Source organism: Panthera tigris, chromosome B4 (genome assembly GCF_018350195.1).
Source record: "Panthera tigris isolate Pti1 chromosome B4, P.tigris_Pti1_mat1.1, whole genome shotgun sequence".
Classification (NCBI taxonomy): Eukaryota; Metazoa; Chordata; class Mammalia; order Carnivora; family Felidae; genus Panthera; species Panthera tigris.
Window position 1 is genome coordinate 128,494,262 of NC_056666.1, and position 13,836 is coordinate 128,508,097.

At 55.0% G+C, this 13,836-nt stretch overlaps 1 protein-coding gene across 1 annotated transcript; it reads left to right on the forward strand.

Moving 5' to 3' along the window:
• Positions 1–5,481: 5,481 nt before the first annotated feature.
• HMOX1 (heme oxygenase 1) lies at positions 5,482–12,746 on the forward strand. Its single transcript, XM_042993146.1, has 5 exons — positions 5,482–5,646; positions 7,109–7,229; positions 9,468–9,959; positions 11,322–11,421; positions 12,398–12,746. Exons 1-5 carry the CDS (start codon positions 5,624–5,626, stop codon positions 12,526–12,528), a joined length of 867 nt encoding a protein of 288 aa, XP_042849080.1. The 5' UTR covers positions 5,482–5,623; the 3' UTR covers positions 12,529–12,746.
• The last annotated feature ends 1,090 nt before the right edge of the window (positions 12,747–13,836 follow it).

Below are 13,836 nucleotides of genomic sequence, written 5' to 3' on the forward strand. Positions count from 1 at the left end.
ATGTTGGTCTGGGTTTGCTGCCGTGTGGCTTAGCTCAAGTGACTCCATTTTGCGGCCTGTGCTGTCTTTTTTCTTTAATGTTGGGAGTGTTCATCTCTCGTCTGTGACACTTGTGACAGTTTCTCCCAGTATGTCGGGGGTTTTGGCCTTGAGAACCGCGTCACTGGAAACCCAGAAAGCTTTAGTGTTTTGTGGTCTAGTCTGAGGATGTTTTTATGGTTTGGGCTTGTCTGCCTCGCTGAGAAAGGCTGTGCTCCATTTAGGCAGCGCCTGGCCCTCGGCTCCCCCTTCTCCCCGTCCCCCCCACCCCTGCTGGGTCAAGGGCATATCCTCTTGGGTGGTCAGGACTACCCCCCACCCCCAGCCTTGTTAACCTGGGATGCCCCCTGCCTGTGGAGAGACCCAGGCAGGTCTCCTGATTCTCCTTGAACCAACATCCAGCAGGGGCGAGCCTCCCTGCAATTCCCCAGCCTCGGCTGGGGGCCTCACCTCTGTTTTTCACATTTAGAGCCTTGGGAGACCGCTGGGCCTCCCCTGCAGTCCAAACCACTTCTGTTTTCCAAGCAGGCAGCGGAGGGTGGTGCCCCGGGAGTGCTGAGTCGAGATTTCCACGTTCCCCTCCAGCAGCTGCGTTTCTGCTGAGTCACGGTTGGGAGGGGGGAACTCGGAGACAAAGGGAAGGCAGATTTTGCTGAGTCACCGGCTGCTTCCTCAGCCTCCCTCTGAGCGGTCTGGGTGAAAGGACAGCTTTCACAGCAGGCAGGAGGAAGTGAAGCTTCCAGAAAGGAGCAGAAGCCTCCAATCGATCTCCAGTCTTTGCACGTTGTTTGCAAAGCCCGGTCCCAGACATCTCAAGGGTGATTCGTCCAAGACTCAACTGCTCAGCACGTTCCTACACGCACCCCCCCCCCCCCCCCCCCCGTCACAGTAAACTGGCAACTCCAACTTCTGCCTTTAGAATACGGATGTCCTGTCCTCTCACCCTGTCCTGTCCGAGCCCTGGATTACGGCGATGCTCAGCCTTCGGCCCCCAGCCTTCTTCAGGCCAATTTGCCCCTCAGCAACCCCAGCGATCCATCCCTAGTGAGACCCGCCTCTCCCAGCTCCGAGGCTTGCAGCCTCACCTACTTACCAAAGTTCCTTGCAAGAGCCTGCAGGCCCCAGGGGCTCTGTCCCGGGTCTCCCCTGGCTCTGCTCTCCCACCTGTCCCTTCCTCTCTCTGCAGCGGCCACACTGACTGCTGCTAGGTTTGGCCCACCTGGGGGCCCGGGGCCTGCCTCACCCCACACCTCCCAGCCAGTGAGCCCGCCCTGACTTGACCTTGATTGAACATCGCAATCCCGGAGTCCTGCTGACCCTTCATCAGATTTCTCCTACCATTTCTTCTGCCTCCAGCCAGGGAAAGCTCTCAACTTCCAGGGTTCCTGTTAGATTAGATTAGGCCTGCCCGAGAATCCAGCAGGATCGCCCTGCCTGGAAGTCTGTAACCTTCATTACATACGCACAGGGCAATGGTAACATAACAGAGTCCCAGGTTCGGGGTCTCTGTGCATCTCTGGGGGGCTGTGATTCCACCCACTACAGAGAGAGAGAGAGGGAGAGAGAGAGAGACGCCCACAGCGAAAAGAGAAACCAGGCTTGGAAGAATGCTAGGCTCAAGGGAGGCCTCAGTATTTCTTTCCGCCCACATTTGTCTTCTGTGCCCCCTGGCCCCCTTTCTGGATCATTTTCCCTTCGTCCCAGACTTCTTCCAATTAGGATCCTGAGCGCACATGCCCTGTCAAGGTGGGCTTCGAGCCTCTCCAACTTTGTATCTCTAGCCCTCCTACGAATCAGGTCCGATCCAGCGGCTCAAGCATTTGACCCTGAAAGAAAGGCTCAGAGAAGAGGTGGTGGGTTCTCTAACGGAATAAAGCTTTCATGGCGTCCATTCGTTATGCTGAGAGATGACAGAAGGGAGCAGTTGAGGGAGAACCCGCAGGATCTCTCTCTCCATCTGTCTCCTGCTTCCCAAAGCTGAGGCTCTCTGTTCCTGGTATAAGGAAGACAGGCTTGGAGGGGGCGCGTCCTCCTTTCCTGTTGTAACAAATATTGCAAACATAGTGGCTTAAAGCGATGCACATTTAGGGGCTCCTGGGTGGCTCAATCCGTTAAGTGTCCGACTCCTGATGTCAGCTCAGGTCACGATCTCACGGGTTGTGGTTTCGAGCCCCACGTCGGGCTCTGCGCTGACAGCGCGGAGCCTGCTTGGGATTTTCTCTCTCTCGCGCAAAATAAATAAACTTTAAAACAACAGCAACAAAAATGATGTATGTTTATTCTCTAGAGATCTGGGGGTCGGAAGTTCTAAAATGGACCAGCGGGTCTGGTCTGTGCTTCTTCTGGACTTGTGAGGATACACTTCCTCACCTTTTCCAGCTTCTACAGACTCCTGCTTACCTTGGCTCATGGCCCCTGACTCTATTTTCAACACAAGCATCTCCCAGTCTCGGTGTCCTGTTTCTCTCGTCACATCACTTTCTGTATCTGTAACCCCGCAGCCTCCCTCATCAGGATTTTTGTGATTACATTAGGCCCACGAGGATAATCTCCCTGTCTCAAGATCCTTAAAGTAACCACATCTGCAAAATCCTTTCCACCATGTATTGTAACATATTCGGACGTTCTGGGGATTAGGATACGGACATCCAGGGAGGGGGGACATTATTGAGTTTACTACAGGAGGAGAAAGAATACCATTTGGATCATCCCAATTGCTTGAGGACACGGAAGGGAAAGTCAGGAAGCTGAATCAGCATGCAGAAGAACCCCCAGCTCTATACTGGGACAGAGGAGAGAGCCAGATCAGCTCTGACCTGGATTGTCCCCGGGGTTGTCTGGGTGTGGGGTCTGTTTTGGACAAGTCTGAGGCTCCCTGGGGCAGCAGGCAGGATGAAGAGCAAGCCTGGACAGAGAACCAGCAACCTGTGGTCACTGAAGGCTCTGTGTCCTACGGGTGCGGTCTGGACAAGTCAGTCCCCACTTGGGGCCTCTGCTCCCCCAGGTTAAATAAGAAAGAATCTGATCACACGAGCATTACTTTCCGGGATTCCCGAATGGACAGGCTCTGGGTGTGCTGATGGGAAGCTTTCATATCTTGACAGGCTCATCCCCTAAATTGCTGGGGCTCAGATGGGCCCCTCTATGACAGGGCATGTGGTGAGAGGCTTAGGAACACTGGCTCCAGCTTCAAAGCACCGTGGTTTGAATCCTGGCTCTGCCGTCTCTGGCTATGTGACTTGCAAACACTATTAACCTCTCTGTGCCTTAGTGATTACGGGGACAAAATGGAGATGAAAATGACAATAAGCTGGAGGGCTGATGTCAGGACTCAATGAGATCCTGCCCATAAGGTCTCTGTAAGTGCTCTGTAAAGCCTGGCTACGATTGCAGTTTGTAGTTTGATTCCAGCCCTTTCCGGCAGCCGACCAATAACATCACGTTTCGCAGTAAGAGATCTTGTGGATTATCTATTAATTCATTCCAATCAATCAGTGTTGATTGTCTGCTACCTGCCAGGCATTGTACCAGACTCCAGGATTAACAAGACAAAGCAAACACCCTGCCCTCCAGGAACTTGCATTTTAATGAGGTCATTGGTTTCTAGTAGCCCTAATTTCTAGCAAGCTCTTGGCAACTTTTTTTTTTTTTTTAATGTTCTAGCAGCTCCCGTTCTAGTTCTGACCTCTGTTGAGTCTCGTCACCTCTGGGAGATGACATCCCACCTGGACGTTTTGAAATCTTTGTCCCAGGCTGCCTCAGTTCAAGCCCTTATCTTAACCTCTCTGCCTCAGTTTTCTCATTTGTAAAATGGGCATAATAATGCCAAACTTATAGAGTAATTGTGAGGATTAAATGAGCTGATGCATGTGTTTATATAGTAGCTGGTGCACAGGAACTTCTCGGTGAATATTAGCTGTTAGTATTGTAAACCTTGTTCACAAAAGCAGAGGTGGTTATGTGGTTTATACCAAGGACCGAACTCCTTGGCAAAGCCCCTCTATCTAGAAGGCTCAGCAACCCCCAGATCTCAGGATTGATTTGGTGACTGAAACTCAGATAAGTGACCCTGGAAGAGGGTGGCTCATGGGCCAGAACTCTGAGCGCGGATTAGATGGATCCATTGCCCACCTGTCCCTGCCTGGGACTTGCAGACGGTCTCCAAGCAGCAGAGCTTTCTAGACATGCACAGACGGAAGGGACCTCAGGCCTCAGCTACCACAGTCCTCCAGCTGGGAAATCCATGCTTGACAGGCCATCCTCAAGCCCGTACTTGCATTTTTTTCAGACTTGGGCATTTGCTACCTCTGTTTCCAAACAACATACTTGTACTGAGCCAAAGTTATGTGTTTATGATTTGTTTTATGTTTCTTGTTTGTTTTGTTTTGAAGTGGGCTTCACATCTGGCACAGAGCCCAATGCGGGGCTTGGACCCGGAGATCAAGACCTGAGCTGAGATCAAGAGTCAGACGCTTAACCGACTGAGCCACCCAGGCGCCCCTGTGTTTTTGTTTTTAAACTTAGAGTCCAGAATTGTGGCATTGGGACGGCACTTCAGGAACTATTCAGTTTTGTCACCTGGGCTTACCCAGTGTCCTAAGTGATCAATCTCATGCAGAACTAATTCAATAGTAGATCAGATAGGGAACAGCTCTGTTCCAAGATGAGTCAGCTGTGACGAGCCGTGGAAGAGTGCCCTACGCATGCCACCAGGAAGATAGCTTTGTGACAGACGTTGCTCTCAAGTTATGTACCAAGTGTTAGGACAGCCTGGAGGGGGAGGGCAGACTCAGACTCACTCCCAGGTTTGGGTCCCAGTTTCCTGCTTTATGTGTGACCCGGGGCACACCACATCATCCCCCCCGCCCCCCAATCCCCAGCCTCAGTTTCCCCGTCTGTAAAATGGTAGTGGTCTACCCCACAGAATAGTTGTGGGGATGAACTATAAATTCAGTACAGTCTCTAGCACTTAATAGGTGCTTAAAAAAATTAAAAAGGCCCTAAATGTACATTTAAAGTGAGAATGAGGGAGGTTGTCAGCTGAGAGTCCCCTGAGGAGGTGACATTTAGGGCTCTGCCGGCAGGGTCTGGGACTGGTAAGTCCCGGCTGTGGCCCACCCGCCTCCTGCTCTGAGACTCAAGCCTCCGAGCTTTCTGGCTCTTTCAGATTCCTGGGGAGCACAAGTCCCATCCTGGCATGGGGGGGGGGTGCCCTCGAGAAGGGACAAAATCACACAGTTGCTCAGATTTCCAGACATTGTTGCTTTTTTTTTTTTTTTTTTTTTTTTTTTTTTTTTAAGAGTCCTGTTTTAAATTGCTTTGTTTTCCGAGGGTCATATGACCGCTCCCCCTCCACCCCCGCTGGCCTGGGGCGGGCGCGGCGCGGGTGTTGCAACGTCGGGCCGAATGTGGGGATCAGCTGCTGGCCGCCACGTGACCCGTCCGGGCGATAAATGGACGGCGCGGCGCGGCTCGGCACAGTCGCCCTCGGCACAGTCGCCTTCGCCACTCCTCCCGCGCGTCCCGAGACGTCGGAGCCAGCACCCAGCACCCAGCACCGCAGCCAGCACCGAGCGCCGGCCGGATGGAGCGCCCGCAGCCCGACAGGCAAGTGAGGGGCGCGGGGCCGGGGACCGGCCTCTCCCCGGCGGGCAGCCCCTGCCCTGCCGCCCAGCTCTGGTCTCCAGTCCCTCCCCGAGACAGAGCCGGGAAGCCACATCGCTCACTCCCTTGGGTTTCCCATTAAGGAGAAGCTGGGTTTCAGTCTCATCCGGTGGGCCAGTTAGAGGGATAAAAGGTGGCTTACCTGGCTGGCTCCCCGGCCCGGGCTGGGGGACCAGATGGCTGTGACCCTAAGGTATCCCAACTTTTTTTTTTCTTTTTTTTGTATTGGACTTTTGAATGACCTTGGAGGTGCTCTCTGCTTAAATCTAGGATCCCTGGGGCTGCCCAGGCTGGGTGACAGTGGCTGGTTCTCTTACCAGAGCCCCCTGGTGGCCATGTCCTTGTGTTACTAGTTGTCCGGCACTTGAACGAAAACACCACTATGGCTTTCCTGGCCCCATTTTACAGATGAGGACTTCACAGACCAGGGAGGCAACAAGCCCAAGGTCCCCTTGGCTAGCAGGTGTCTGAGCTGGGATTTGAACCACCGTCTGTCCGCCTCCCAGTCTGTCTCCTTCCCTTCTCCCAGGAGTTCAATGAACGTTTACAGAACAGGGGGTGATGTTTCTGGAAGGGGGGGTGCGGGAGAGAAAGGAGAAATGACAGTTCTGCGGGAAGTGGATACAGACATATGGCAGAAATACTCCCAGAAAGGGATTCTTTTGAGTAACGCAGAGTTTCACAGGCTTTTTAAACCAAGCACTTTTATGATGCGCATAACATTTATTTTTTATTTAAAAAAAAAATTTTTTTTAACGTTTATTTAATTTTGAGACAGAGAGAGACAGAGTATGAACAGGGGAGGGGCAGAGAGAGAGGGAGACACAGAATCTGAAATGGGCTCCAGGCTCTGAGCTGTCAGCACAGAGCCCGACGCGGGGCTCGAACTCACAGACCGTGAGATCATGACCTGAGCCGAAGTCGGACGCTTAACCGACCGAGCCACCCAGGCGCCCCATTTTTTTTTTTTTTTGATGCGCGTAACATTTTAAGAGATTTGTACCTGAAACGTCAACAAAACAATTGAATTAAATCTTGGGTCCAAAGCCAATGCAAGCAGTGATGATGTAGAATATGAATGTTCGTATTTCTGGGGGCCACTTCTCCCCGGGCATTGCAAACCGCACCCCCCCCTTTTCGCCAATAACTTGGTATCAGGGTTTCCCAGTCAGTTGTAGGACCTGAAGCGCGTTGATGGGGCTGTTTGGAAGGCAGTTGGGAAGGAAGGTGGCCTATGTATTAGATGGCAGGTTGGAGCGATTTCTGCAGAGGAGTCTGATCGCTCTCTAAGGCCTGCTGAGAGGCAGATGGCAGGCTCAGAAGCTCAGCGTGGGGATGAACCCTGCTCAGAGCCACTCTTATTCACCCTCCCCCTCTCTCCCTCCTTCCCCCCTCCCCTCTGCAGCATGCCCCAGGATTTGTCAGAGGCCCTGAAGGAGGCCACCAAGGAGGTGCACGTCCAGGCAGAGAATGCCGAGTTCATGAAGAACTTTCAGAAGGGCCAGGTGACCCGGAAAGGATTTAAGGTATGTGGCCTGGTGGGGACCAGCCCTGGTGGAGGGTATGACAGGGGTGTGTGTGTGTCCAAGGCACCCAGGCCAGTGGTTTAAGTGGAAATTCGGCCCAGGGATGCCGAGGGACCAGATGGGCGTGTTCAAGGGAATCATTTTGCAGATGATACCACTGAGGCTTAAAGAGGGGAAGTGACCTGCGCAAGGTCACACAGCAAATTCCCAACCTGTGACGGTAGTGCTGTGGAGGGGCAGGGGCCCTAGTGCCATCAACTGAGCGCCTCCTCTGTGCTGGGCATTTTACAGTTTCTTATTCTGTGCCTCCCCTCTGGGTAAGGAAGATGAGGAAGGGAAGGTTCAGAGAGGTGAAGTAGCTAACAGAAGGTCACACAGCCAATAAGTAAACGGGAAAGGCTGAAATCAAACCAAGGCTTGGTCGCACTTCAGACCTTGTGCTCGTGACGTAATTCTGATCTGCCTCTGAAGGCAAGGGGCAGCATGGGTTCGAGCCCGACCACGACCATTTCCTAATAAGATTAATCCTAATAAGGATAATCCTAATAAGATTGTGGAGACCTCCTCTATGAAGTGGGGTTCCAACACAGTGTCTTCTTTTTTTTTTAATGTTCATTTATTTTTGAGAGAGAGGGACAGAGTGTGAGGAGGCGAGGGGTAGAGAGAGAGGGAGACACAGAATCCGAAGCAGGCTCCAGGCTCTGAGCTGTCAGCACAGAGCCCGACGCGGGGCTCGAACTCACGGACTGTGAGATCACGACCTGAGCCGAAGTCGGATGCTTAACCGACTGAGCCACCCAGGTGCCCCCTCAACACAGAGTCTTCTTAAGCACCCGCTTCATGTGAGGCACTGATTTTCCCAGCACCGCTGTGGAATTCATGCGAGTAAAAGGCAAGCACTCCAAGGGTCAGGCAGGTGTCTGGTGATCAGACCTCAGCATGAGGAAAGGCTTATTCAGCTTGAACAGAGGGGGTCGAGCAGGTGTATCCCCCCTGCTCCTGACACCCCGCCCTTTTGCAATCGGCACCCTCCCCCCGCTTCCAGCCCAAGAGATGCTGCAGTGACATGTGACATGTCAGTTCCAGGAGGCGTGACACACACCCAGTAGGTGTACTGTAGCTGGGGACAGCGGGAGCCGCGGAGGTGACTGCTGGAGTATCCCATAGCCAACCACTGGGACTTTGGATCTTGCGTCTGAGCCTCTGAGTTCAAAGTGGGCACAGAGATCCATGAGAGAACCCATGCTCGCGGAGGTGATGCCGATGGCGGTGACGTTTATCGCCACAGCCTCTTAACCGAGGGCCAAGGGCCAGGCTGTGCCTAGTACTTTACCTGTGTCACCCTGCTTGACTCTCCCATCAGTCCCCTTTAGTACATGCTTGTCCCCTTTGGCAGGGGAGGGGACCAAGGCTTGACTTGACAGTCACTCAGACCTCAAATTGCCAAGAGAGGGCGAGCGGCTTACCCAAGGTCACACAGCTGAGGACCGGCCGAGCAGAGGTTAGAACCAGGTCGGTCACACTCGATAGCCCAGGCTGCTTTGTATCAGAAAGCTGCCTGGATTTCTGCCCTGTTGAGAAAGGAGGCTGCCATGAAGGTTTGCGGCTTACAAATAACTTGGAAACCTTAACCAGAGCATCTTTGTTCTCCTTCAGACTCAAGCTTAGAGTATTAACGTGTAATGGCAGTTCCCCAAGCCAAGGTGGACCGGGCCGGTCCCCCTAGACTAGACCAACATCTAGAGGTGTGGGGTTCGGAGTGCGTTTCCAGGGAGAATCGGCCCGCAGATAGTTACCCAGAGGTCAAAGTCCAGAGGCGCCGGGAGTCGCCAGTAAGCACTTTCATTCAGGTCCTCCCTTGCTCTAGAGCTGTGCTGGTTCCCTAGCAACGCCTGGGCCTGACTTCAGTTTCATCTCTTACTAGCTGTGAGACCTCGGTTTCCTCCCCTCTCTGAGCCTCCGTTTCCCTTTCTGTAAAGTGGGGACAGCAGCTCCTCTGTTCATAGGGACTAAGTTAGGCTGCGTGTTCATCCCATGGAATAAAAGGGTTTAGGCTCAGCAGGTGCATGATCGAATTCTCTGGCTGCTGTGTAGAGAGGATTTGTGGGGTGGGGGGGCAGCAAGAGGTGGGAGCCCAGCCTGGGGAGGTCGTGAGGGTCTCCCCGGGGCAGTGGGGGGAGGGGCCGGATGGGATTCTTCCGCGAGGCTGGCAGCCTGACCTTCTCGCTCTGGTTTCAGCTGGTGATGGCCTCCCTGTACCACATCTACGTGGCTCTGGAGGAAGAGATCGAGCGCAACAAGGAGAACCCCGTCTATGCCCCCCTCTACTTCCCCGAAGAGCTGCACCGCAGGGCCGCCCTGGAGCGGGACATGGCCTTCTGGTACGGGCCCCGCTGGGAGGACGCCATCCCCTACACGCAGGCCACCAGGCGCTACGTGCGGCGGCTCCACGAGGTGGGGCGCAAGGAGCCGGAGCTGCTGGTGGCCCACGCCTACACCCGCTACCTCGGCGATCTGTCTGGGGGCCAGGTCCTCAAGAAGATTGCTCAGAAGGCCCTGGACCTGCCCAGCTCCGGGGAGGGCGTGGACTTCTTCACCTTCCCCAACGTCGCCAGCGCCACCAAGTTCAAGCAGCTGTACCGCTCCCGTATGAACACTCTGGAGATGACCCCCGAGGTCAGGCAGAGGGTCATCGAAGAGGCCAAGGCTGCGTTCCTGCTCAACATTCAGGTGAGGAGCTGGCTGGCAGCCCAGGGTGGCCACTGTCTCCCCTCGCTGCTCCTGTGGGGACATCGCTCCTACACGGGGGGTGTGGGCTGTGGGTCATGGTTAAAGGCATGGTTAGGGAGTCAGGCTCCTAGTTCTGCCACTTCCTAGCCAGGTGATCTTTTTTTTAATGTTTTTATTTATTTATTTTTGAGAGAGAGAGAGGAGAGAGTGGGAGAACACAAGCAGGGGAGGGGCAGAGAGAGAGAGAGAGAGAGAGACACAGAATCCAAAGCAGGCTCCAGGCTCTGAGCTGTCAGCGTAGAGCCCGATGGGGGGGGCTCGAACCTGTGAGCTGCGAGATCTTGACCTGAGCTGAAGTCGGACGCTTAACTGACTGTCCACACAGGCGCCCCACTAGCTGGGTGATCTTACCTCAGTTTCCCCATCTGTAAAACGAGGATGTAACAGCGCCTGCCTCTTAAGAGTTGTTGTGAGAGTCAAGTGAGTTTATACCAATCAAGTCCCAATGGCAGGGCCTGGCACAGGGCCAGCCTTCTCACGGTTGGTTCGTGGTCTCTCAGGGTGTGAGAGGCACAGTTGTAGCACTCTGTGGCAACACCGTGCGACAACATAGACTTGTGTGTGGCCGGGTTGGCATTGCAGGGGTCACAGGTGTGGCTGGCAAGGCAGGATGCAAGTTTCTAGCATTGCCTCAAACCCAAGGGGAGCCTGGGCTTTGAGCAAGACCTTGAAGGATGACTGGGCGGAGCTGAGGGTGAGGTTCCTTCTAACCCGGATGTTGTAGAATCCTATAGCTCTCCTCTCCTCCTGGGGGTGCTGTGGGGACTGGGGTCTTAGCTCGTGCCTTCCTGGGCCCCTTGCTTCCCAGCATGGCACCCAGCACCTCTTAGGGAACAACGTCCCTCCCTTGCAGTCCCCTGACCGATGACAAGGGCAAGCGGACCTGGTCAAGCCTCCCAGAAGGCTCTGTGTCTTTCGGAGGGGTTCAGAAAAACCCCTCCAGGGGCTTTGGAGCCGCTGGAAGGCTGGCTCTTGCTGCCTGACCTCTGGGTCAGCCTCGGTCCAGGTGCCTCCCCTGCAAAGCCTGGCTAATGAGCATCACGAAACACACGGACCAAGGCTGAGTGGCGCAGGGGACGGCTGGGTGAGGACAGCGGGCTGCAGGAGCCACATACACTGGGTACCGCTCGCGGAATAAGACTTGGCCCAGGGACACGGGACAAGGGCACGAACAGCCCCAGTGAACCCTGACGTCAGGATGCTGGTTACCGGGGAGCATTTGGGGAAGAGCAGGCAGGCGGTTCTAACGTACTCGTCACCTGTGATGTCACTGAGACGGGCTGTGTGTCTTCTGTCTCTCAGCTGTTTGAGGAGCTGCAGGAGCTGCTGGGCCAGGACGCCGAGGACCAGAGCCCCTCGCAGGCACCGGGGCTGCGCCGGCGGGTCGGCAGCGGGGCGCGAGGTGAGGGTCCCCCCGGGGATGGCCGCTGTGGGAGGGGCGCGGGGCCCAGCCGCGTGTCTCGGGCGCCGCTTGGCTGCCCCGTCTTCCGAGTGTTCCGAGTGACAAGTAGGGCGCAGGCACAGGGCAGCAGCCTTCACAGTGGGGCTCGGGGCCAGCCCTGCAGCCTCTCCACACCTGTTTCCCCATCTCTGAAATCAAAGGCGGTCGATTGGTTCTCGTTCACTGTCACCCCCGCCCCCCGCCCCTTTCATGGTTTCTGAGTGGAGACCCCTGATGGGGGGCAGGGTTCTGGAAGTGGTTCTAGCAGTTACCCTGCCGTGGGACCCCGGGGAGGCACGGAACCCCTCGGTCTTCTTGCGTGGCAGTCCTGAGAGAACATCTGGAAAACTTCCAGAAAGACCAAAGTGCTCCACGAAATGTACCCTCATCGAGCCCGACACGGGCGTGGGCAAGATTGTGGTTTTGGGGGTGGGGGTGAACAGAGAAGTGAAGGCCAGCCCCCTGCTTGGCGGGTTACTGTAGGCCTTGCCCCTCGAGCCACCAGCCTACCCCACCCGCCCTGTGGCTTTCCCACCTGTGCCAGGACCCTGTGGAGCCCTCTGTTGGTGGAACCGCGCCTGGGGACATGGGAATGAGGCCAGTCCTGATGGGATTGGCTAGCTGGTGTGCGGGGAGGGGGGTCGTTACCCTAACACAGCAGTTCTCAAAGTGGGGTTCCCCGGAGTACCCCTGGAGGATGTGTCCTCACCATGCGGGCTGGCTGAAATGGAAGAGTGGACAGCTGGGAGAAGGAGGAAGCTCCCGGTCTTTGGAGATAACCGAGCAGTGGCCAGAGGGCTCTCTGTCTGCTCTAGTAGACACTGAGCAGGAACTGTACTAGAGGCTGCCGAGACCCTTTGGCTGTGTCTTTCTGTGACACCCCATACTCCCACCCGTGTCCACCTGTTGGTGACGTTGCCCCCTTTCTCTCTCTCAGATGCTGCTCTCACGGAGACTCCCAGAGGGAAGCCCCAGCCGAACCTTCTCTCCCAGGCGCCGCTCCTCCGATGGGTCCTTACCCTCAGTTTTGTGGTGGCAACGGTTGCTGTGGGGCTTTATGTCATGTGATTGCAAGGGTGCTGGCCCCTCAGGCTGTGAACTCTGTCCCACCGAGGGCCCTCTTTCTGGAGAGGGCACGTCTCTTGGCTGGCTTCCTTACTGTAGGCAAGGGGGGCTGTCTGGGCCCCCCGCCTGCCCTGTCCCTGCGTCCCTCTCTCTCTGGAAAGGGAGGAAGAGCCTGCGGCATCTTCCCCAACCGAAAGCACATCCAACTCAATGACTTGCACTTCCAAACTGGGATGAGGGGTCCTGCCTGGACCCTCAGCAGCCCCCGTTCCTGCAGCAGAGCCCAGAAGACATGGCCAGAAGTGGCAGCTGTTTTGAACCTCCCCATGCCCCGAGTTCGCGGTCTCCTTGACACGCCATGACCGCTTGCCCCGTGGGCCATGGCAATTTTTATACAAACGTGCAAAGATGTTGTGTCTTGTGTTTGTCTTGTTTTTGTCGGAGCCACTTTGTGTTCCTGGCTCAACGTGAACTGTGGTATTTTGTTGTGTTCTGTTTTTATAGCGGGGGTGGGGCGAGTTTGGGTGGGGGGGGGTGGGGAGGGAGGTGTTTTAACGACACTGTGGCCTTGGTCGCTAACTTTTGTGTGAAATAATAAACTACATTGCCTGATAGTAACTTGAAGTGTTTTTCTTGGGCGCTGTTACCCTTGGGGAGCTGACCTTTCCCCCACTTGTTTCTTGAATGCCTGGTGGGGAGAAGGGGCGAAGGTGGGGGTGGAAGGAACCAGTTTCGGATGTTGGTCTCCGGTGTGGGAATGTGGGGGGCGAGCTTTTGGGCAGTGGGCGTGTGCAGCTTTGTGCGGAACCTTGTTGGATGCAGGACTGCTTTACTGAGGATGACATTGCCCTGTTAGGCGGCAACGAGCAGCTTATGGGATAAAATTTATCTAGTCGATACAGTGAATCTTTGGGACTACAGTGAGATGTGACACTGCTATGGAGCGCGGCTGTGGACGTTCGTTATTAACCTCTGTGGGGCTCAGTCCCGTCATCTCCAACACGAATGCGGTGAGACCCACATCACCTGCCTGTCTGGAGAAGCAAACGAGAGGCGTGTAAAATGTCAACATCGCCCAACGTCAGCTCCTATTTTGAAAGGAGGGTGATCGGGGTTTTGTGATTTGGGCTAAGCGATTTTTGTGTCACCCCACCTGTCATCTCGTTTAATCCTCGCAGCAAACCTGCGCAGGGTGCTCTGGGGGTCAGGAAGGATTTAAGCCAAGTCTGTCCAGCTCTAGAGCCCCGATTTTTTTCCCCCTAAGTCATGAGAGCCACTGAAATATTAATAGTGCAGCTTCCCAATTTGGGA

Excerpts from the sequence above, each read along its gene's own strand:
- HMOX1 (XM_042993146.1), top strand. The coding sequence starts at position 5,624 with ATGGAGCGCCCGCAGCCCGACAG. Across the intron at positions 5,647-7,108 it reads GAGCGCCCGCAGCCCGACAG|CATGCCCCAGGATTTGTCAG; the intron begins GCAAGTGAGGGG and ends TCCCCTCTGCAG. Across the intron at positions 7,230-9,467 it reads TGACCCGGAAAGGATTTAAG|CTGGTGATGGCCTCCCTGTA; the intron begins GTATGTGGCCTG and ends CTCTGGTTTCAG.